Genomic DNA, 22,572 nt, shown 5'->3' on the forward strand with positions numbered 1-22,572 from the left:
AGTGTTCATCAGAGGTGAGGGTATCATCTGGAGTGCCCCAGGGAAGTCTGGTAGGTCCGCTGTTGTTTTCTATCTACATAAATGATCTTTTGGATAGGGTGGATAGCAATGTGCGGCTGTTTGCTGATGATGCTGTGGTGTACGGGAAGGTGTCGTCGTTGAGTGACAGTAGGAGGATACAAGATGACTTGGACAGGATTTGTGATTGGTGTAAAGAATGGCAGCTAACTCTAAATGTAGATAAATGTAAATTAATGCAGATGAATAAGGAAAAAAATCCCGTAATGTTTGAATACTCCATTAGTAGTGTAGCGCTTGACACAGTCACGTCGATTAAATATTTGGTCGTAACATTGCAGAGTGATGTGAAGTGGGACAAGCAAGTAATGGCAGTTGTGGGGAAGGCGGATAGTCGTCTTCAGTTCATTGGCAGAATTTTGGGAAGATGTGGTTCATCTGAAAAGGAGACCGCTTATAAAACACTAATACGACCTATTCTTGAGTATTGCTCGAGCGTTTGGGATCCCTATCAGGTCGGATTGAGGAAGAACATAGAAGCAATTCAGAGGCGGGCTGCTAGATTTGTTACTGGTAGGTTTGATCATCACGCGAGTGTTACGGAAATGCTTCAGGAACTCGGATGGGATCGCTGGAGGAAAAGAGGCGTTCTTTTCGTGAATCGCTACTGAGGAAATTTAGAGAACCAGCATTTGAGGCTGACTGCAGTACAATTTTACTGCCGACAACTTATATTTCGCGGAAAGACCACAAAGATAAGAGAGATTAGGGCTCGTACAGAGGCATATAGGCAGTCATTTTTCCCCCGTTCTGTTTGGGAGCGGAACAGGGAGAGAAGATGCTAGTTGTCGTACGAGGTTCCCTCCGCCACGCACCGTATGGTGGATTGCGGAGTATGTATGTAGATGTAGATGTAGAGATGAAGAAAAACGATTCAGCTACTGCAAAGGACATGCACTTGCTAATTTTTGGCATAACCTATTTCTGTTGTTATCTGTATGGGTGACATTTTAAGGTCATAGCAGGCCACACAGCTCTGAAATGGGATTAAAAGTTCCAATTGCTTGTTTGCTGCAATGGTTGTACGGGTACTGAGGTTGTACACCATCCACAGAAATCTTATAGTATCACAGATGGACTTAGTTGCAAAATACACTACATAGAATGTACTGGGGTGATTGCAGAAGAATGGTCTAAAGCTCAAGCTGCTGTCCAGTCTGCCAGCAGTTTGTGAGACAAGTGCAGTTCAGTCTGATGATGGAGTGCTGTACAAGCAGACAAGGAACTCCACCACTGAGCTGTTTCAGCACATTTACAGAACAAAGTATTGAGGCAGACTCAAGATTCCAGTTTGGCCAAGAATAGTGCGCAATGGGACACAGAGTGCCAAGTTGCAGCATGTTACTGGTGACCTGTGAGGAACCAAGATGGAGGGCATTTCTTGTGCTCAATGAGTTGAGCTGAGTCGCCAACGAATGTCATTACAAAGATTATCTAAAGTGGATGGACCAGTTCAGTTATCAGAATAGTCATCCTTGGTCCCTTTGCACGAACACAAGCAGGAAATCAATGTATGTTAATTCTAATTGATCATTTCTCACATTTCTTGTCCAAGACTGTCATACCCCAATCAATAGGCAGAAACGGTGCACAGCTATGGTTGACCAAAAGATAATGAATTTCCAGTCACCGGAGACCATTATAACTAATTAAGGCACGAATTGTATTTCTGAGTTACTGAAGCAATAGTGCCGATTTTTACGCACAAAGAAGGTATGAACTAGTGCACTATGCCCATAAACAAAAGGCTGAACGGGTACACCAAAAGAAAAGAAAAATGCTATTACATGAATAGTAGCCAAAGCACTGAGATGCACAACTACCACATTTAGCATATGTAGTAGCAGTGTGTAATTCGAAGATTCACGAAAGTAAAGGGTTGCTTTAGTCCAAAAATGCTCTCCTCTTTCACAAACGTAGCCCAAGAGACAATATTTCCTTCGTTTGAAATTATCCTGAAAGGTTAAAAAGTAACTGGTGCCAGATTAAAAAGACGAATACAGAAGCCCTATAATGGCTAGAAGGCACCCACAATAAGAAGGCACAATTGCCTTTGTACAATGTCAGGCAGTGGGTAATGCTATATAACCCTCAATGGGAGTCAAGTGGGCAACATGATGTCTACTATAACCTCCGACCCGAAGCATAATGACACGTGCAGAAAGAATTCGTCCGTTTCAGGGTGAACCAGATGCTCTGTCTCAATTGCTCGGAGTTCGTTCCAGAGACAGAAAGGAAGTGGTTGTAGACAACACGAGATAGAAATTTAAAACCAAGCAAGTGAAGCAGGATGTACCTGCGGTTATTCTGACCCATACCTGGACCGTTAGGGCACGAAAAGGACAGGTAAAACTACCAAGGAATTTCCAGTTGGGCGTGGCCCAGACTCAACCCAGGACCGGCTCAGAGATCAGGAGATGGCCGCTCAAAATGAGCGCGTGATGATGGAGCACCGGCTCGGTCATGTGAAAAAGATATTGGTCAGAACATCACCACAGACTCATCATCATAGGAATATCCACATCAACTGCTTGTCTGATTCTGGCGATAATAAGTATTGTCTAAGGGTGTAGAATTTCGCAAGTCCTTTCCTTATCTTCCTTTAACCTCCAGGATGGTATTAGTCAGTCGGCAACAGGGAAGGATAGAACCTCACTGTGAGAATTAAAGCTTTGCAAGAAGGAAAAAATAGGATCGTAGGTAGAAATTCGGTGAAACTTCCTGGCAGATTAAAACTGTGTGCCGGACCGAGACTGGAACTCGGGACCTTTGCCCTTCGCGGGCAAGTGCTCTACCGACTGGGCTACCCAAGCACGACTCACGCCCCGTCCTCACAGCTTTAATTCCGCCAGTACCTCGTCTGGGGGATGTTTCTAGAATGAAATTTGGAAGGTAGGAGACGAGGTACTGGCGGAATTAAAGCTGTGAGGACAGGGCGTGAGTCGTGCTTGGGTAGCTCAGTCGGTAGAGCACTTGCCCGCGAAAGACAAAGGTCCCGAGTTCGAGTCTCGATCTGGCACACAGTTTTAAACTGCCAGGAAGTTTCATATCAGCGCACACTCCACTGTAGAGTGAAAATTTCATTTCAGAAATTCGGTGTTAGAACATCGCAATAGTGGGTTAGTATATATAATGTAATACAAAAAGAGAAGAAAGACACACCAAGAAGAAAATTCATGCAAGAAGTGTTAACTCCGAATTCGTGCAGGAGAATGTAAAATAATAGATTTACAAACAAGGAGGGGTTGGACTGTCATGTCATAGTTGTTCATATGATGTTTATGCGATTTCCTTTATGACCTTCACCATATGTTTGAAGTTCAAAGTGGGCGGAAGGCCCCATGGACATATTACTACTGGTATTCTTCATTCCTAATAGCCCATTACATTTTTTATTTTTTTACATCAAAATAACACGGGGTTCTCCATTAGTTCCTCCGACGTTTCAGAAGACAATTACGCAAAAACTTCAAGACAGTCAGGAAACTGACACATATCAGCGGTCATGGCGTATAATGGTGCGACGCGTGCGTTTTTCGTCCTTGATTTCGCTAAATTTGAGTCAGTTATAACGTTTCAGCGACGATTTCATACAAAATTATCGGGTAAAAACCGCAACAGGCAAAACAATCCAAGGGTGGTACAACAAATTCCGTGAAACTGGTTGTTTATTTAGAGTGAAGCAAAGTGGCCGGTTGGGACTGTCAGCAATGAAGGTGGAGCTTAATCCGGAATCGTTCATCAGCTGCACGAGGAAACCGAGGACACTTGTCTGCATTGAGATGCAGATACCGTAGTTAACTCTCTACAGCATCATACGCAAACGTGTGTGTCTAAAACCACACCAGCTGTAGTCGTTATAAACGCAGACTACTAGGGGAAATGAGCTTCGTCCTAACTTTTATAATGACATGCAGTGGCCAAAGGACTTCACAGAAATGGTTTCCAGTGATAAATCCATGTTTCATGTATCTGTAAAAGATAATTGTCATAAGGTGCGTGTTTGGGCCACAGACATTATGGAACGCATCTGTAATTCACTTAAAGTTAATGTATTTCGTGCCATGTTATCTTCAGAATGTAAACGGACCAGTTTTCTTTACAAAGAAAACTGTGACTGGTTTCGTGTACTGATGCTGCAGCGATTGCTTATGTTACAATACAGGAAGACAGTTGATACTCAGTTTTTCAACAAGCTGGTAGTCCATCACAATTTCATTCGGACGTTCGTGATAACTTCAGTGCCGGACTGCCGCAGTGTTGGCTTGCTACCCTGCACGACTCTCCTCACGCTCCATGGCGCCACCGTCAGCTGTGGTGAGGTGACTGCTGCTTACAGCAATATATCTTGGTTCCACTGGCACTGAGTTCCAAGAAGGGATGACTAATGCGGTCGCTGTTGTCGACCATGACGTCTTGGGACGTGTGTGGCAGGGGTTTGACTATCGTACTGACATTCGCCGCGTCACAAACGGTGCACATACTGAAGTCTGTAATATGGATTTACAACTTGGAGACATGCTCTATACGTTTCTGTTTTGAGTATGTGTTGCAGTTACCATGCAGTCATTTTTTGAAACCACAGTATAACACTGTATACCAAGAGTCATAGGCTAAGGGCAATAGGTTACGACAACTCTGTGTATAACATGATGAACATGTAGGATCATATAGACTCCACCCTAACAAATGAATATACAGTGTTGCTATTTAACTCAGATTGCAGTTCGAATTGAACCCAGCTGTTACAAAGTGAACAGCAAGCAATAATTATTATTGTATAGTGATTATTATTATTGTATAGTCACCGGCAGAGTACAAAACGACACGGTTGCGCAAAGTCCGTCACATATATGTGGCTCTGGGCTCAAATTATTATTACGGAATTAATACTGTTTAAAGTGTGGTCCGCTGTTTTTGTGTATCGTGAGTGAAAGGAAGATATTAATAAATGTAACGCCAGTGAAGTCTACCTATCATTAACCCCACTCCTGGTCTGAAATTAGCGCCAGTAGCCCAGCGGTGGTATTACAAAACACCTCTTCACACTTAATGTGCACTTCGTGTGGGTAAGTGATTCTGTTTTGTATTAGGGCCTCTTGTAGTACGTATACGTAGGCATACTTTGGACATTTCATACTTGTCTTCACTATCAAATACAGTGTTAGGTTATCTGTACGTGCCTACAGTAACATATACCAGCCATCTGATACCGAACGCAGCTCCTTAAACGTTAATTACATTTTAAAATGCTTCTGTTATTTACCCAACGGAATCTCCTTTTGCACGTATAATTGGCAAATTATTTTAGAGTTTAAATTAAATTTAAAGAAAGACTTTACCCAATTGTTTGTTGATGGAAATAACAGATAAATATTGTGGAACGAGAGTCGATACACAGTTGCAGTAGCTTAGGCACGAAACGAAGCTCGATATAGAAAACGAAACTTCTGAAACCTGTGAAACAGAAGGAGTAACTCAATTAATTTCATGACATGGTGAATTATGTGGAAGCGAGTTGGTCTAAGGTTCGAGATGCGTAGAGACTCTCATTTTGTGTTATTCGTAGCCGAGTACAAGCGGCTGCTTTACGAGTACTCTGAATTGGAGAAAATCGGATTTATAGAAGAATGTTCAACAGGAGAAACTCAAGGATGTCCATATGAAGTGTGGAATGAGTTGACACGTTCAAAGAATTCATCACAAGGTTCCTAACCAAGCTAGGCACAGATAACCACGAATAATACTTTGAATGTGCAGAGGTATAAAAGTATCCATCGGACCTGAAAGCTGACTACGATAATAATACAACAGCGTACAAACAACACATTGAAAAGAAAGTACAATTAACTGTAGAATCATAGAACCTGTTGATAAGATTCTGCATTTAGGGCATTTGCAGACAACTAGATGAACAGGAAAAATAAAGAGAAGAGTTAAAACTGGCAGGCGTGCTTTCTGTAAAGTATGTGGTATGTCTGAGACGGAAAATAAGCAATCAGTCCATGCTTCCAGGAAGACAAGGACTTTTATTGCGAAAACCATTCAATAAATACATGTTGCTTAGCAGTAGACAGATGTATATATGGGAATAATGGAACAGACAAGAAAATACCGATGGATATTGGAATGGAAGATGTAGTTGTCATGAAAATTAAATGGTGATGCACAGAACACGTAACCAGGTTTTTGTTTTTTTTTTTTTTTTTTTTTTTTTTTTTTTTTTTTTTTTTTTTTTTTTTGTCATCAGTCTACTGACTGGTTTGATGCGGCTACGTCCTCAATTATTTGCTTGACGTATTCCAATCTCTGTCTTCCTCTACAGTTTTTGCCCTCTACAGCTCCCTCTAGTACCATGGAAGCCATTTCCTCATGTCTTAGCAGATGTCCTATCATCCTGTCCCTTCTCTTTATCAGTGTTTTCCACATATTCCTTTCCTCTCCGATTCTGCGTAGAACCTCCTCATTCCTTACCTTATCAGTCCACCTAATTTTCAACATTCGTCTATAGCACCACATCTCAAATGCTTCGATTCTCTTCTGTTCCGGTTTTGCCACAGCCCATGTTTCACTACCATACAATGCTGTACTCCAGACGTACATCCTCAGAAATTTCTTCCTCAAATTAAGGCCGGTATTTGATATTAGAAGACTTCTCTTGGCCAGAAATGCCTTTTTTGCCATAGCGAGTCTGCTTTTGATGTCCTCCTTGCTCCGTCCGTCATTGGTTATTTTACTGCCTAGGTAGCAGAATTCCTTAACTTCATTGACTTCGTGACCATCAATCCTGATGTTAAGTTTCTCGCTGTTCTCATTTCTACTACTTCTCATTACCTTCGTCTTTCTTCGATTTACTCTCAAACCATACTGTGTACTCATTAGACTGTTCATTCCGTTCAGCAGATCATTTAATTCTTCTTCACTTTCAATCAGGATAGCAATGTCATCAGCGAATCGTATCATTGATATCCTTTCACCTTGTATTTTAATTACACTCCTGAACCTTTCTTTTATTTCCATCATTGCTTCCTCGATGTACAGATTGAAGAGTAGGGGCGAAAGGCTACAGCCTTGCCTTACACCCTTCTTAATACGAGCACTTCGTTCTTGATCGTCCAATCTTACTATTCCCTCTTGGTTGTTGTACATATTGTATATGACCCGTCTCTCCCTGTAGCTTACCCCTACTTTTTTCAGAATCTCGAACAGTTTGCACCATTTTATATTGTCGAACGCTTTTTCCAGGTCGACAAATCCTATGAAAGTATCTTTATTTTTCTTTAGCCTTGCTTCCATTATTAGCCGTAACGTCAGAATTGCCTCTCTCGTCCCTTTACTTTTCCTAAAGCCAAACTGATCGTCACCTGGCGCATTCTCGATTTTCTTTTCCATTCTTCTGTATATTAATCTTGTAAGCAGCTTCGATGCATGAGCTGTTAAGCTGGTTGTGCGATAATTCTCGCACTTGTCAGCTCTTGCCGTCTTCGGAATTGTGTGGATGATGCTTTTCCGAAGACAGATGGTATATCGCCAGACTCATATATTCTACACACCAACGTGAATAGTCGTTTTGTTGCCACTTCCCCCAATGATTTTAGAAATTCTGATGGAATGTTATCTATCCCTTCTGCCTTATTTGACAATAAGTCCGTAAATTCCGATTCTAATACTGGATCCCCTATCTCTTCTAAATCGACTCCTGTTTCTTCTTCTATCACATCAGACAAATCTTCACCCTTATAGAGGCTTTCAATGTATTCTTTCCACCTATCTGCTCTCTCCTCTGCATTTAACAGTGGAATTCCCGTTGCACTCTTAATGTTACCACCGTTGCTTTTAATGTCACCAAAGCTTGTTTTGACTTTCCTGTATGCTGAGTCTGTCCTTCCGACCATCGTATCGTTTTCGATGTCTTCACATTTTTCCTGCAGCCATGTCGTCTTAGCTTCCCTGTACTTCCTATTTATTTCATTCCTCAGCGACTTGTATTTCTGTATTCCTGATTTTCCCGGAACATGTTTGTACTTCCTCCTTTCATCAATCAACTGAAGTATTTCTTCTGTTACCCATGGTTTCTTCGCAGCTACCTTCTTTATACCTATGTTTTCCTTCCCAACTGCTGTGATGGCTCTTTTTAGAGATGTCCATTCCTCTTCAACTGTACTGCCTGCAGCGCTATTCCTTATTGCTGTATCTATAGCGTTAGAGAACTTCAAACGTATCTCGTCATTCCTTAGTACTTCCGTATCCCATTTCTTTGCGTATTGATTCTTCCTGACTAATGTCTTGAACTTCAGCCTACTCTTCATCACTACTATATTGTGATCTGAGTCTGTATGTGCTCCAGGGTACGCCTTACAATCCAGTATCTGATTTCGGAATCTCTGTCTGACCATGATGTAATCTAATTGAAATCTTCCCGTATCTCCCGGCCTTTTCCAAGTATACCTCCTCCTCTTGTGATTCTTGAACAGGGTATTCGCTATTACTAGCTGAAACTTGTTACAGAACTCAATTAGTCTTTCTCCTCTTTCATTCCTTGTCCCAAGCCCATAGTCTCCTGTAACCTTTTCTTCTACTCCTTCCCCTACAACTGCATTCCAGTCACCCATGACTATTAGATTTTCGTCCCCCTTTACATACTGCATTTCCCCTTCAATATCCTCAAACACTTTCTCTATCTGTTTATCTTCAGCTTGCGACGTCGGCATGTATACCTGAACTATCGTTGTCGGTGTTGGTCTGCTGTCGATTCTGATTAGAACAACCTGGTCACTGAACTGTTGACAGTAACACACCCTCTGCCCTATCTTCCTATTCATAACGATTCCTACACCTGTTATACCATTTTCTGCTGCTGTTGATATTACCCGATACTCATCTGACCAGAAATCCTTGTCTTCCTTCCACTTCACTTCACTGACCCCTACTATATCTAGATTGAGCCTTTGCATTTCCCTTTTCACATTTTCTAGTTTCCCTACCACGTTCAAGCTTCTGACATTCCACCCCCTGACTCGTAGAACGTTATCCTTTCGTTGATTATTCAATCTTTTTCTCATGGTAACCTCCCCCTTGGCAGTCCCCTCCCGGAGATCCGAATGAGGGACTATTCCGGAATCTTTGCCAATGGAGAGATCATCATGACACTTCTTCAAATACAGGCCACATGTCCTGTGGATACACGTTACGTGTCTTTAATGCAGTGGTTTCCATTGCCTTCTGCATCCTCATGTCGTTGATCATTGCTGATTCTTGCGCCTTTAGGGGCAATTTCCCACCCCTAGGACAAGAGAGTGCCCTGAACCTCTATCCGCTCCTCCACCCTCTTTGACAAGGCCGTTGGCAGAATGAGGCTGACTTCTTATGCCGGAAGTCTTCGGCCGCCAATGCTGATTATTTATCAAAATTTAGGCAGTGGCGAGGATCGAACCCGGGACCGAAGACGTTTTGATTATGAATCAAAGACGCTACCCATAGACCACGGGTATGCGTTGTTAATGAATGGTAAATGGATCAAGGAAGTTTTTCTAGGTTCCAGGAAATAAGAAAAGACGGAGACGATATAATGGATGGTAGGATACAGTAATGTACAAGACGTAGAAAACATGTAGGAGTAGCAAGGATTGCTACAGCTGGAAACTGTAGTGCATGGGAAGAAGTACATGCTGCACTTACCACAACTGCAATTCTTTCATCTGCACCAACCTCAGCAGCAGCCACTGCTACATCAGCTGCCTTCATCACATCACTTTCATTTCAGTTTGAGAATGCTGTAGATAAGCCATATCGCCACAGCCCACGTACCTACCAAATTCATGAAACCCAAAATACGTCACAAAATTCTGAAGCAACAGAACGAATGGAATTGAACTCTTCGTCATCATAACATAAATCATCCACCAGGTAGACTCCATGATTATAAAATCCACAAATCCCAAATTCCATTTCCACCTATTGGGCAAACTCTCTGCCATAGCCTTTGATCACTGTGTTTGCTTGATCCCTCTCGCACCCCATATCCCAGAAAACCTAATCCAACCCACTGCTACCGAGCGAGGTGGCGCAGTGGTTAGACACTGGACTCGCATTCGGGAGGACGACGGGTCAATCCCGCGTCCGGCCATCCTGATTTAGGTTTTCCGTGATTTCCCTAAATCGCTCCAGGCAAATGCCGGGATGGTTCCTTTCAAAGGGCACGGCCGACTTCCTTCCCCATCCTTCCCTAATCCGAAGACACCGATGACCTCGCTGTCTGGTCTCCTTCCCCACACAACCGAACCGAACCACCCACTGCTCTCCGACTCTCACTGGCGTGATCAAAGTGGTTCACCCAAAGATCACTAAAGAGGAGTTAGACTGGGAACTGAATTCAGACCCAGACATCTCGACCATAAAAGCTCATCGAATCTGCAACCACTCTGCCACCATATTCCTTGCACGCTTTTTCCTGGAAATCCTCTCATCCGTCAGTCACCCATTGCGACCTGATTTTCAGGCTCAGATACCAAGTAGAACATTCCCAACCCGAAATCTATATTGCTACCAGAATCGTCACATGTGTCTCTCTTCTACAAACAATGACCTTAACCAGGTCCATATCCATCTCAGTTCCACGTTCTTCGCCACAATTCCTTTCAAAATACTGCTTTACTCAGAACTGGGCATAAGATATCTGAAAACCACCACAAGAAGCCTCAATCTTCTTCGTCAGCAGCAAAATAAAAGCTTAACATCAATTCCCACATCAAGGTCACTAGGTTCTGATTACATCATTCGTTATTATCATTTCTTTGAATATTCTTCTCTCCATGTGTGTCTGAAGAGCAACCATATGGCTGCTATCAGCTCACGCCCCATTGATGAAATGAGATAGTAGTATAGTAAAGAATAGTGTGGCAACACAGTCATCAACATACGTAAAATCAGTCATGTCTCCATTGGTCTACCAGTCAAAGCACACCTGTCATACGAAGATATGACTATGGTTCTTCTGAAGACGTCAGCAACATAGAGAGCACCGTGGAGCACTTAGGTTTAAGAAAAAATTTCCTTTATAAGCCACGTGTGGTAGCTACAGAGCAAGGCTTCTTGTATAGGTGTTGTCGATGAAACTTTCCTTTACGAGTGGGTATGAGGTTTCCCTTTAAGTAATTCACCATCACAGCCTACACACTGTTGTAAATTTGTTGGTTAGTGATCTGGAGAGCGACGCTTTGCAACACGCTTACCTGCTGCGTGCTTGCAACGACTGTGGGCCCAAGAGCTGATCATTCACTAGTCTGGAAGTTGACTTCACTAATTTCTGGAAGTACTCACATTTTTAAATAATGCCAAGGTGTTTCAGAAGCGGAGAATAACTTTCTGTAAAGCTAAATCATCATTCGTTAATACGAGGGTAATCCCAAAAGTAAGGTCTCCTATTATTTTATAAGTGCATAGACCTGTTTATGTCTACAATGGTTTACATCAGTTTACAGCTTGAACATTTAGCTATTTTTCGACATAATCACCATTTCTGTCAATGCATTTTTGTAGACGCTGTGGCAGTTTTTGTATGCCCATGTCATACCAGCTCGCCGCCATGCTATTCAGAAAGTTATGAACCTCTTCTTTCACCTCGTCGTCGGAGCTGAATCGCTTTCCGGCCAAATGTTCTTTTAACTTAGGGAACAGGTGATAGTCACTGGGCGCCAAGTCAGGACTATAGGGTGGGTGGGTGATTATGTTCCACCGAAACTGTTGCAGGAGAGCTATGGTTTGCCGAGCGATGTGTGAGTGAGCGTTGTCATGGAGAATATGTAGGCCCTTGCTCAATGTTACTCTTCTCTGGTTCTAAATTGCCCGTTTGAGTTTCTTCAGAGTCCCACAGTACCTGTCAGCGTTAATTGTGGTTCCAGTGGGGATAAAGTCGACCAACAATACCCCTTTCCGATTCCAAAAAACTGTTGTAATGAGTTTACCGTCAGACTGTGTTTGAATTTCCGCGGCTCTGGCGAAGAAGGATGCCGCCACTGGCGTGATTGTTGCTTTGTCTCAGATGTAAAGTGGTATGCCCAGGTTTCGTCACCCATGACAGTTGAGTCGAGAAAGTTGTCCTGTTCGGTTCAATGTTTCCGTTAAAATTCTGTGAGCGGTGCTTCGAGAAACCTCAGGAACCAACGTACAGAGATTGTCCAGGGTGATCCGTCGATCTTCACGCATGCTTTACTCAACCTTCAACACCATCTCCTCATAAACTGACATTCTCCCGCTCCTTTGTTCGTCGTGAATTTCGGTCCGACCAGCTGCAAATTCTCTACACCACTTACGAACATTTTTGACATCCATGCACGACTCACCATACACTTCCGTCAATTGGCGATGGATTTCAATCGGCGCAGTGCCCTTTGATTTCAGAAACCGAAAAACTGCGCGCAATTCGCACTTGGCGGTAACATCCAACGTGAGCTCCATTCTCAACGGCTGCCGAGTCAAGACTGAGCGCCTCAGCCCAGCGCGCGCATGTTTACACACAGCGCGTGAAGCACTCTTCATAACAGTGTGACCAACTGCCACACAAACAGCGTTCTGTACTTATAAAAAAAGTAGGAGACCTTACTTGTGGGATTACCCTCTTACCATTAATAAATGAAATTTTACTTAAATTGGGTTTCATAGAGCTAACGTCCGCCCCGGTAGCTGAGTGGTCAGCGTGACAGACTGTCAATCATAAGGGCCCGGGTTCGATTCCCGGCTGGGTCGGAGATTTTCTCCGCTCGGGGACTGGGTGTTGTGTTGTCCTAATCATCATCATTTCATCCCCATCGACGCGCAGGTCGCCGAAGTGGCGTCAAATCGAAAGACCTGCACCAGGCGAACGGTCTACCCGACGGGAGGCCCTAGCCACACGACATTTCCATTTATAGAGCTAACTACGTTCTTGGTCATGAATTTCAGTCACTGAGTGCTATAAATATATTTTAATGAAATTAAGCCAACGTGTCTGCTGTATCTTCATGTTCCTATACCATTTTGTCCGTATATCATATAATACTGCATTCAACTTAAATAAATGTTCAACTGATACAAGGAACCCCATTCTGGACCATTCCTAACTGATACTTACAAGGAACCCCATTCTGGACCATTCTCTATGTGGCTGTTACACAAAAGGGTGTTATATTCCAGTTCAACAAGCATTGGCTTCATTTGGCGTTAAGGATTTGTAATTTGTCTGATAATGAATGAATCATTACAGCTCAGTTATGACAACAGAAAAGCAATCTCTTCGTTAAATAACTTACTAGGTACGGTCTAGCGATGCCGGCACGGTAGCTCGGCGTCTTCAGTCAGAGGGTTAGCTGCCCTCTGTAATAAAAAAACTGAGTTAACGGATCAACGATGAACTTGAGCGGGTGTCATAGGACGTTCGCTCCGAACAAATGTAACGAAATTAATGAAAAAAATGAGATAAAAAAGGTAGCGTTTTTGACTAGTAATCGAAACATCCTCAGTCACAGGTTCGTACCCCACCATCGTTTAAATTTTGTAAAAAAATAATCAGCAGTGGCACGCGAAGACATCCGTCATAAGAAGTCACTTTCATTCAAAAGGGAGAGGAGTGGACAGAGGTTCAGGGCACCTTCTTGTACTTTGTGTGGGAAACTGCCCCTAAAGGCGGGGAAATCAGCAATGATCAACGAGGTGCAGACATGCAGAAGGCAATGGAAAGCACTGCATTAAAGACACATAACGCGCATCCACAGGATATGTGGCCTGTAACTCAAAAACTGTCGTGATGATCTCTCCATTGGCAAAAGATTCCGGACTAGTCCACCATCTCCGGGAGGGGACTGCCAAGGAGAAGGTGACTGTGAGAAATAGACTGAATAACCAACGAATGGATAACGTTCTACGAGTCGGGGAGTGGAATGTCAGATGTTTGAGCGCTTAGGAAAGCTAGAAAATATGAAAAGGGAAATGCTGAGGCTCAGTCTGGATACAGTGGGCGTCAGTGAAGTGGAATGGAAAGAAGACAAGGATTTCTGGACAGATGAGAATAGGGTAATACCAACAGCAGCAGAAAATTGTATAATGTGACTAGGATTCCTTACGAATAGGAAGGTAGGACAAAGTGAGTTACAGTGAACAGTTCAGTGATAAAGTCTTTCTCATCAGAACCGAAAGCAAGCAAACACCGACAGCGATATTTCAGGTATACGTGCCGACGTCGTAGTTTAAGATGAAGAGATGAAGTATATGAGGATACTGAATGGGTTATTGAGTACGTAAATGGAACTGAGAATCTAGTATTCACGCAGGACTGGGATGCGGTTCTAGGGGAAGGAATAGGAGAACATGGGCTTGGTACTAAGAATGAGAGACGAGGAAAAACTAATTGAGTTCTGCAGTAAATGTCAGCTCGTAACAGCGAATACACGGTCCAAGAACCACAAGAGGAGGAGGTATACGTGGAGGAGGTATAGTGGGAGAACCGGAAGCTTTCAGTTAGGTTACGTTATGGTCAGGTAGATATTCCGAAATCAGATACTGAATTGTGAGGCGTACCCAGGAGCAGACATAGATTCCGATACCAATTTAGTGGTGTTCAAGAGTAGGCTGAAGTTTAAGAGACTAGTCAGAAAGAATCAATACAGAAAGAAGTGGGATACGAAAGTCTAGGGAATAAAGTAATATGCCTGAAGTTGTCTAAGGCTATAGATAATGTGGTAATGAATAGCTCGAAAAACCTAAGTACAAACATCTTAATTGGTAAGAAACCGTGGATAACACTACAAATACTTCAGTTGATCCATGAAAGAAGGAAGTACATGCATGTTCAGGGAAATTCAGCATTACAGAAATACAAGTCACTTGGGAATGAAATAATTCGGAAGTGCAGAGAAGCTAAAGCGAAATGGCTGAATGTAAAAGAAAAACAAACTGATTGTCGGAACGACTGACCCAACATACAGAAAAGTCAAAACAGCCTTAGGTAAAATTAAAAGCAAGGGAGATAACATTAAGGATGCAATGGCAATTTCATTGTTAAATGCAAAGGAGAGAGCATATAGATGGAATGAGTAGACTGAACGTCTCTCTGAGAGGGCAGACTTGTCTGATGTGACAGAAGAAGAAACAGGAGTCGATTTAGAAGAGGTAGGGGATTCAGTACTAGAATCAGAATGTAAAAGAGGTTTGGAAGACTCTAGATCAAATAAGGCAGAAGGGATAGATAACAGTCCATCGGAATTTCTAAAATCATTGGGGGAAGTGGCAAGGAATTGCAGATTTTATGGGTCTGGTGATGTATCTGTGGTGTCACCGCCAGACACCACACTTGCTAGGTGGTAGCCTTTAAATCGGCCGCGGTCCGTTAGTATACGTCGGACCCGCGTGTCGCCACTATCAGTGATTGCAGACCGAGCGGCGCCACACGGCAGGTCTAGTCTAGAGAGACTCCCTAGCACTCGCCCCAGTTGCACAGTCGACTTTGCTAGCGATGTTTCACTGTCTACATACGCTCTCATTTGCAGAGACGGCAGTTTAGCATAGCCTTCAGCTACGTCATTTGCTACGACCTAGCAAGGCGCCATATTCAGTTACTATACTTACTATATTCAAGAATGTATTCTGAACAGATAATATTGTGAATCATGTACCGTCAAGAGCGACGTTCATCATTAATGGATTAAAGTTAAGTATCAAACTAATTACGTCTGCTTTCTGAATTCTCATTCCTTGTCATGTTCCAGACCTCACGTCAGTAGAGTTCTTCCCTCCTCACGCCAGGCTGCGTGAGCTAAAATGCGTGCATTTCGGCCTCCACTCGTAATACGGCGTTGGCTCTTCTGCTAACACAAAAATATCATTCATACAAAGAAAAGTTAAAGAGTGGGGTTAAAATTCAAGGTAAAAGGATATCAGTCATAAGATTTGCTGATAACATTACTATCGTCAGTGAAAGTGAAAAAGAATCTGCTGAATGGAATTAACAACCTAATGAGTACAGAACATGGACTGAGAGAAGAAAGTAATGAGAAGTAGTTAAGGAATTCTGCTAGCTAGGCAGCAAGATAACCCATGACGGACGAAGCAAGGACATCAAAAGCAGACTATCAGTGGAAAAAAGGCGTTCTTGGCCAATAGAAGTCTTCTAATATCAAAAATAGGTCTTAACTTGAGGAAGAAATTTCTCAGAATGGAGATGTGGAACAGAACACTGTATGGTAGAGAAACATGGACTGTGGGGAAACCGGAAATGAAGGTGGACTCATAAAGTATGCAATGAGGAAGTTCTCCACTGAATCGGAGGAGAAAGGAATATACGGAGACCAATGATGAGACGAAGGCACATTGCGGTAGGGCATTTGTTAAGACGACATGGAATAAGTTCCATGGTACTAGAGGGAGCTGTAGAGAGTAAAAGCTGTAAAGGAAGACAGAGATCGGCACACATCTAGCAAATAACTGAGGTCGTAGGTTGCAATTACTACCCTGAGACGAAGAGGTTGGTACAAGAGAGGAATTCGTGGCTGGCCGCATGAAATAAGTCAAAAGACTGATGACCCAAAAAAATAAAAATAAAAAGGGGACCAAAAAATTATCGTGTTAGATGTAACTATTTGTAAGCGTAACGTATTTCGAGACACAAAGCTCCACAGCAGCTTTCCAAAAAAGCTGTCATTTTTTCGTGCTGTGAATTCTAGCTGCCCTCTGTTCACGTATACATTGATGAACCAAAACATTATAACTACCTGCTTAATAGCATGTCTGTCCGTCTGTGGAACAAAGTACATAACTGATTCTGCGTATTAGGCATCTGACAGTTTGTTGGTAGGTTTGTGGAGGTATGTGGCATTAGATGACTACGCACAGGTCATGTAATTCGCGTTGGGCCAGCATGTGAACACTTAGGGGTAGTCTTCTGCGGAGATTCATGTTCAACAATATACGATGAACGGTGTGCTCCCAAACAGTTGTGACGGCTGAGGTGGCCGAGCGTTTCTAGGCGCTACAGTCTGGAACCGCACGACTGCAACGGTCGCAGATTCGAATCCTGTATCGGACATGGATGTATGTGATGTCCTTAGGTTAGTTAGGTTTAAGTAGTTCTAAGGGACTGATGACCTCAGAAGTTAAGTCCCATAGTGCTCAGCCATTTGAAACACTTGTGCGTGTACCATCACTGTGCTATTTCGGCAGAGATGCCACAGATCACCACTTACCCTACTTTACGAAGCAGACAAACTTTCGAACGCCACGTTCTGTGAAGAGTCGTGGACGTCCAACCATTTAGCGCCGAGTGGTATTTCACTGTCTTTCTATCTGTTTCCGTAGATGCTCAGGACTGTAGCACGTGAACATTCCATCAGTTCTGCCGTTTTCGATTTCAGTTCACAGGCTCTGCGTAATAATGATCTGCCGTTTGTCAAAGTCGCTTATCTCAATGTATTTCCTCATTTGCAGCCCATATCTTCTCTAGGTTGACCAAAGTCCTTGTGTGCTCCGCTTACATACTTTCATTACCACGTCACGTGCCCGCAACGTCAACACGTGGCAGCCAATGTTACGGTGACCAGTGGTCATAGCGTTTTGGCTTATCAGTGTATGCCACCTGCGTGAAACATGACAGGTGGTTTCGAGTACATATGGCAATGGAAGGCACACTCTTCCGCACTGTGCGTGACCGTGGAACATGTTGAAGTATTGTTCTTTCTTCGAAGCCCACATTTCTAGCTTATTTATTGATCAGAATATGACTGCAAAAATCAACAAGTACCAGTTAATAAAATAAAATTACCAAACATTGAGTTTTCAGCATTGACACTTTCAAGAATTTTTTATGGATACATACATTTTTTTAATAATTTAGTAAAGTAATTCTAGTGTCACTCACGCTTATTTTATTTGGTAAAGATTCAGACGCTCAAAAAAAAATTTAATTAGAGTTGCCGTGCTAGTAGGGGATGAAAGTCTCAAGGATAGACAGTTCTCGATACAAAGTGTCTACCTTCCCTCCTCCTCCTCCTCGTCCCCCGGAATGACATCTGGCCAGATGTATCCTGTTGCCCTGCAGCACCCCATCACGTCCATGCCCTTCATGGCTCTGATGTCAACCAGCCAGTAACCCTCTGGCGCATTCTCCAGTGGACTTGCATCTAGGAAAGCGTTGTAGCTATGGTATACACCCTGCAACATAAAAAAAGGAAGGAATACGAAACTGAGCTACTACTCCAGCGAACACGAATAACCCCACTATTCAAAACAAATTATTTCTGAGAGACTAGAAGTTTATTTTTAGGCGTTCAAGGGAGATGAAATTTAGCTGTCTAAAGATGCAAACCAAACTCTAGGTCAGAAGCTGTTTCACCTTCTCAGAATTACCTTGAAATATGTGCGTACCTAATTGCTAAAGGACACTGAAAGAGCAGTTGTTTTTCCTGCAGTTGGCTTACTATCCTTTGTGATTTTCTGATGAGTTAACAGAAGTAAACGATTGACTTCGAGTCCCTTCATTTTGGCGACTTTCTGCCATTGTTCTTGATAGAACGTACTTTGTAGCCGTCTGTTGTAGCATTAGACTCCACCTAAAAATTTCGAATGTTATTCGGCGATATTTTCTGAGTATTTTGAATTTGATACCAGAATTTGATAGGTTGACACGTTTCATAGCAGTGTGCGAGTTCGGCGGTGACCTCGTCAAATTGGCAAGGCTGTGGGCATGTCAATAAATTTAGAAGTGAAATAACTGCTTAGCAATTAACAAAATCGGATATACTGGGTGGTTATAATTAAAGTGTAGTTGCTTACAGAGGTGAAGTTTGGGCTGTAACTACCAGATAGCATCGAAACTTAGTCGATATTCTAATGCGTTAATGCGGAACGGATTTGCACTGGAAGAAAATTATTTCCAGTTTTGGTCACCAGGTGTAAATCTGAATCTGTAAACGCAAGAAAGGCTCACAGAAATGTTTTCACATATAATAGATTAGGAAAGGGACGTGGGCAGCAAAGCGCAAACAAGTGAGAAAGGCATAATGTTGATTTTATTATAAACCTCCACTTACACAATTTGTCCAGTATGATCACGGGAGACGTCGACGAGATGTTGCATCCGTAAAGCGAGGTGTTCAACAGTTACTAGCAACAGTTCTGGTGGAATCTGAGCAACGTGCTCCTGTGTATTGCCCTTCAGATCACGTAGACACGAACGTTTCCGTGGTGAACGCGTTCTTATAGATACACCAGAGCGAAAATTCACAAGGATACAGATCGGGTGATCTTCCAGACCACCTCTGGATAACCTCTGGAGATAATAGGTTCGTGGAATGTTGCATTAAGCAGATCTTTCATTGAGCGAGCAACATGAGCTGCTGTCCCAACTTGTGTAAAAACAGTGGTTGCGACATAGCCGTGCTCTTCCAAGGCTGGAATCAGAGGCTGTGCAAGGAGGTCACGGTAACGAAAAGACGTAACGGTGCACCTGGCAGCCCCTCTGGGTTTATTCTCTTGAAAGAAGGAGGGGCAGAGAATAAAGTTGCTTGTGAATCCAAATCACGCAGCCACATAGAGCGAGTGCAGATGCTGTGTGTGCACAGCACACAGTTTACCGGTACCCAGAATTCTGTTGTTCTTTGTATTCTCTGCACCCTGTAGCGTAAAGTGTGCCCCGTCGCTTTGTGCAATATTGGCCGGCCAAATGTCATCAACTTCTATCCGTGCCAGAAACCGAAGAGCAAATTCAGAACTTTGCTGCGGATCTTGAGGTTTCAGTTGCTGCACCGTCTGGATCATGTTCTGGTGCCAGTGTAAAATAGACCGCAAAACTTTCCGTGCTGTTGACGCTGGGACGTGGACAGCTCTCGCGACACGACACGAGCACTAGCACTACACTTACACGTGCTGCGTTGTCAGTTACAGGAGCAACAACCTATCTAATAACTTCTCATAGCAATAGGACGCCTTCCTCTTACACGCTCACCCGTGTTTTCGAATTTTATTGTCATCTTCTTTAAACCATTTAACAACAACTGGCCTCTCCTCAGATCTTTCAGTTGACGACTCTCTCAATACTGCGCCGTAATTGCTGCAGTTCATAATTAAAATACACTACTGGCCATTAAAACAACTACACCACGAAGGCGACGTGCAACAGACGCGAAATTTAACAGACAGGAAGAAGACGCTGTGATATACAAATGATTAGATTTTCAGAGCATTCACTCAAGGTTGGCGCCGGTGGCGGCACCTACAACGTGCTGACATGAGGAAAGTTTCCAACCGATTTCTCATACACAAACAGCAGTTAACCGGCGTTGCCTGGTTAAACGTTGTTGTGATGCCTCATGTAAGGAGGAGAAATGCGTACCATCACGTTTCCGACTTTGATAAAGGTCGTATTGTAGCCTATTGCGATTGCGGTTTATCGTATCGCGACACTGCTGCTCGCGTTGATCGAGATCCAATGATTGTTAGCAGAATATGGAATCGGTAGGTTCAGTCCAGATGACAGGCATCTTATCCGCATAGCTGTAACGGATCGTGCAGCCACGTCTCGATACCTGAGTCAACAGATGGGGACGTTTGCACGACAACAAACATGTGCACGAACAGTTCGACGACGTTTGCAGCAGCATTCACTATCAGCACGGAGACCATGGCTGCGGTTACCCTTGACGCTGCATCACAGACAGGAGCGCCTGCGATGGTGTACTCAACAACGAACCTGGGTGCACGAATGGCAAAATGTCAGTTTTTCGGATGAATCCAGGTTCTGTTTACAGCATCATGATGGTCGCATCCGTGTTTGGCGGCAAGGCGGTGAACGCACATTGGAAGCGTGTATTCGTCATCGCCGTACTGGCTTATCACCCGGCGTGATGGTGTGGGGTGCCATTGGTTACACGTCTCGGTCACCTGTTGTTCGCATTGACAGCACTTGGAACAGTGGACGTTACATTTCAGATGCGTTACGACCCGTGGCTCTACCCTTCATTCGATGCCTACGAAACCCTACATTTCAGCAGGATAATGCACGACCGCATGTTGCAGGTCCTGTACGGGCCTTTCTGGATACAGAAAATGCTCGACTGCTGCCCTAGCCAGCACATTCTCCAGATCTCTCACCAGCTGAAAACGTCTGGTCAATGGTGGCCGAGCAACTGGCTCGTCACAACACGACAGTCACTACTCTTGATGAACTGTGGTATCGTGTTGAAGCTGCATGGGCAGCTGTACCTGTACACGCCATCCAAGCTTTTGTTTGACTGAATGCCCAGGCGTATCAAGGCCGTTATTACGGCCAGAGGTGGTTGTTCCGGGTACTGATTTCTCAGGATCTATGCACCGAAATTGCGTGAAAATGTAATCACATCTCAGTTCTGATATAATATATTTGTCCAATGAATACCCGTTTATCATCTGCATTTCTTCTTGGTGTGGCAATTTTAATGGCCAGGGGTGTAGTTTCTCTAACAGCGCACGGTCTCTCTTCTCGATAGCCGTACTGTTCAATCACGTTAAGGCTTGTCAAATGACAGTCTGAATGTCATACTGTCATACAAGCAGTATACAGTTCAAGATTTGCAACTGGAACCAGCTTTCTTCCAGCATAAATCGGTTCCATATTAACGCATTAGCATATCTACAACGTTTTGCTGCCATACGATAATTATATCCCCACACTGAACCTCTGTGATCAGCTGCACTTTAATTAGAACCACCCATTATAATGCGCATGGAATACAGGCGAACTCGCCCACTTCGGTCTGTGAGGCCGTTAACAGTCTTGGCAAGACATCATGTGAGGTGGGGTGGTTGTGGGTATTGTGTGCATACCCCTCAGGTGCAAAATTAAAACCCTCGTGATCGCAAAATCGAGTGAAGCTCCCTATTCAATCATGTGAATTTACCTTTAAAAGTTAATGAAGCAAATCTTGCACGGATGGCGTCTTATTAAGTCTCATTTTTACAGGGGTAGGCCCAACTTTTATAAGTTAATAGACATGCTCGAAGTACACAGGTCAGCCACCACACAACATGACATTAAACCTATCAATATGCTATCAGCGGTCGCCGGGCCAAACGGACGACTAGTCCTCCTGTAGGCGCGGCGACTAGAATTACACCAGACTTAGAAAATTTCGCGCTCGGAGATGACGTCAATGATTGACCGCCAAGCGTACATCAAGAACAAGGGGCTCAAGGAGGTAACAGTTCGTGCTATGTAAGTAATGGTTTTGTTAAGAAGGCGTCAGTCTTCGTGCAGCCGCTCGCGCAACAACATTGAACCGCTCACACAGAAGATGCCCCGGTATGTTCATGGCTCCACCAACTTTCTTCGAATTACAAATCTATAAAAGAATTTGGTAGAAATCATCTGCAATGCATTGAAGTCTAATGGAAAAGCACGTGCCTAAAAAGCAAGAGAGTGCGGGATCGAATCCCAGTAGGACTCATGAAAACTTACATCTGCCTTTAATGTGTCTTGCAGCGTTCAGTGATGTGAGA

At 43.4% G+C, this 22,572-nt stretch overlaps 1 protein-coding gene across 1 annotated transcript in view; it reads right to left on the reverse strand.

Annotated features, from left to right (window-relative positions):
• The window catches only part of LOC124798624, a 202,276-nt gene that overhangs the window by 17,296 nt on the left and 162,408 nt on the right, over window positions 1-22,572 (reverse strand). The window contains exon 4 of the mRNA XM_047262104.1: window positions 18,074-18,252. Within this exon, the coding sequence (XP_047118060.1) occupies window positions 18,074-18,252 (179 nt within the window). The remainder of the gene's footprint in view (window positions 1-18,073; window positions 18,253-22,572) is intronic.

This window comes from Schistocerca piceifrons, chromosome 5 (assembly GCF_021461385.2).
Source record: "Schistocerca piceifrons isolate TAMUIC-IGC-003096 chromosome 5, iqSchPice1.1, whole genome shotgun sequence".
Lineage (NCBI taxonomy): Eukaryota > Metazoa > Arthropoda > Insecta > Orthoptera > Acrididae > Schistocerca > Schistocerca piceifrons.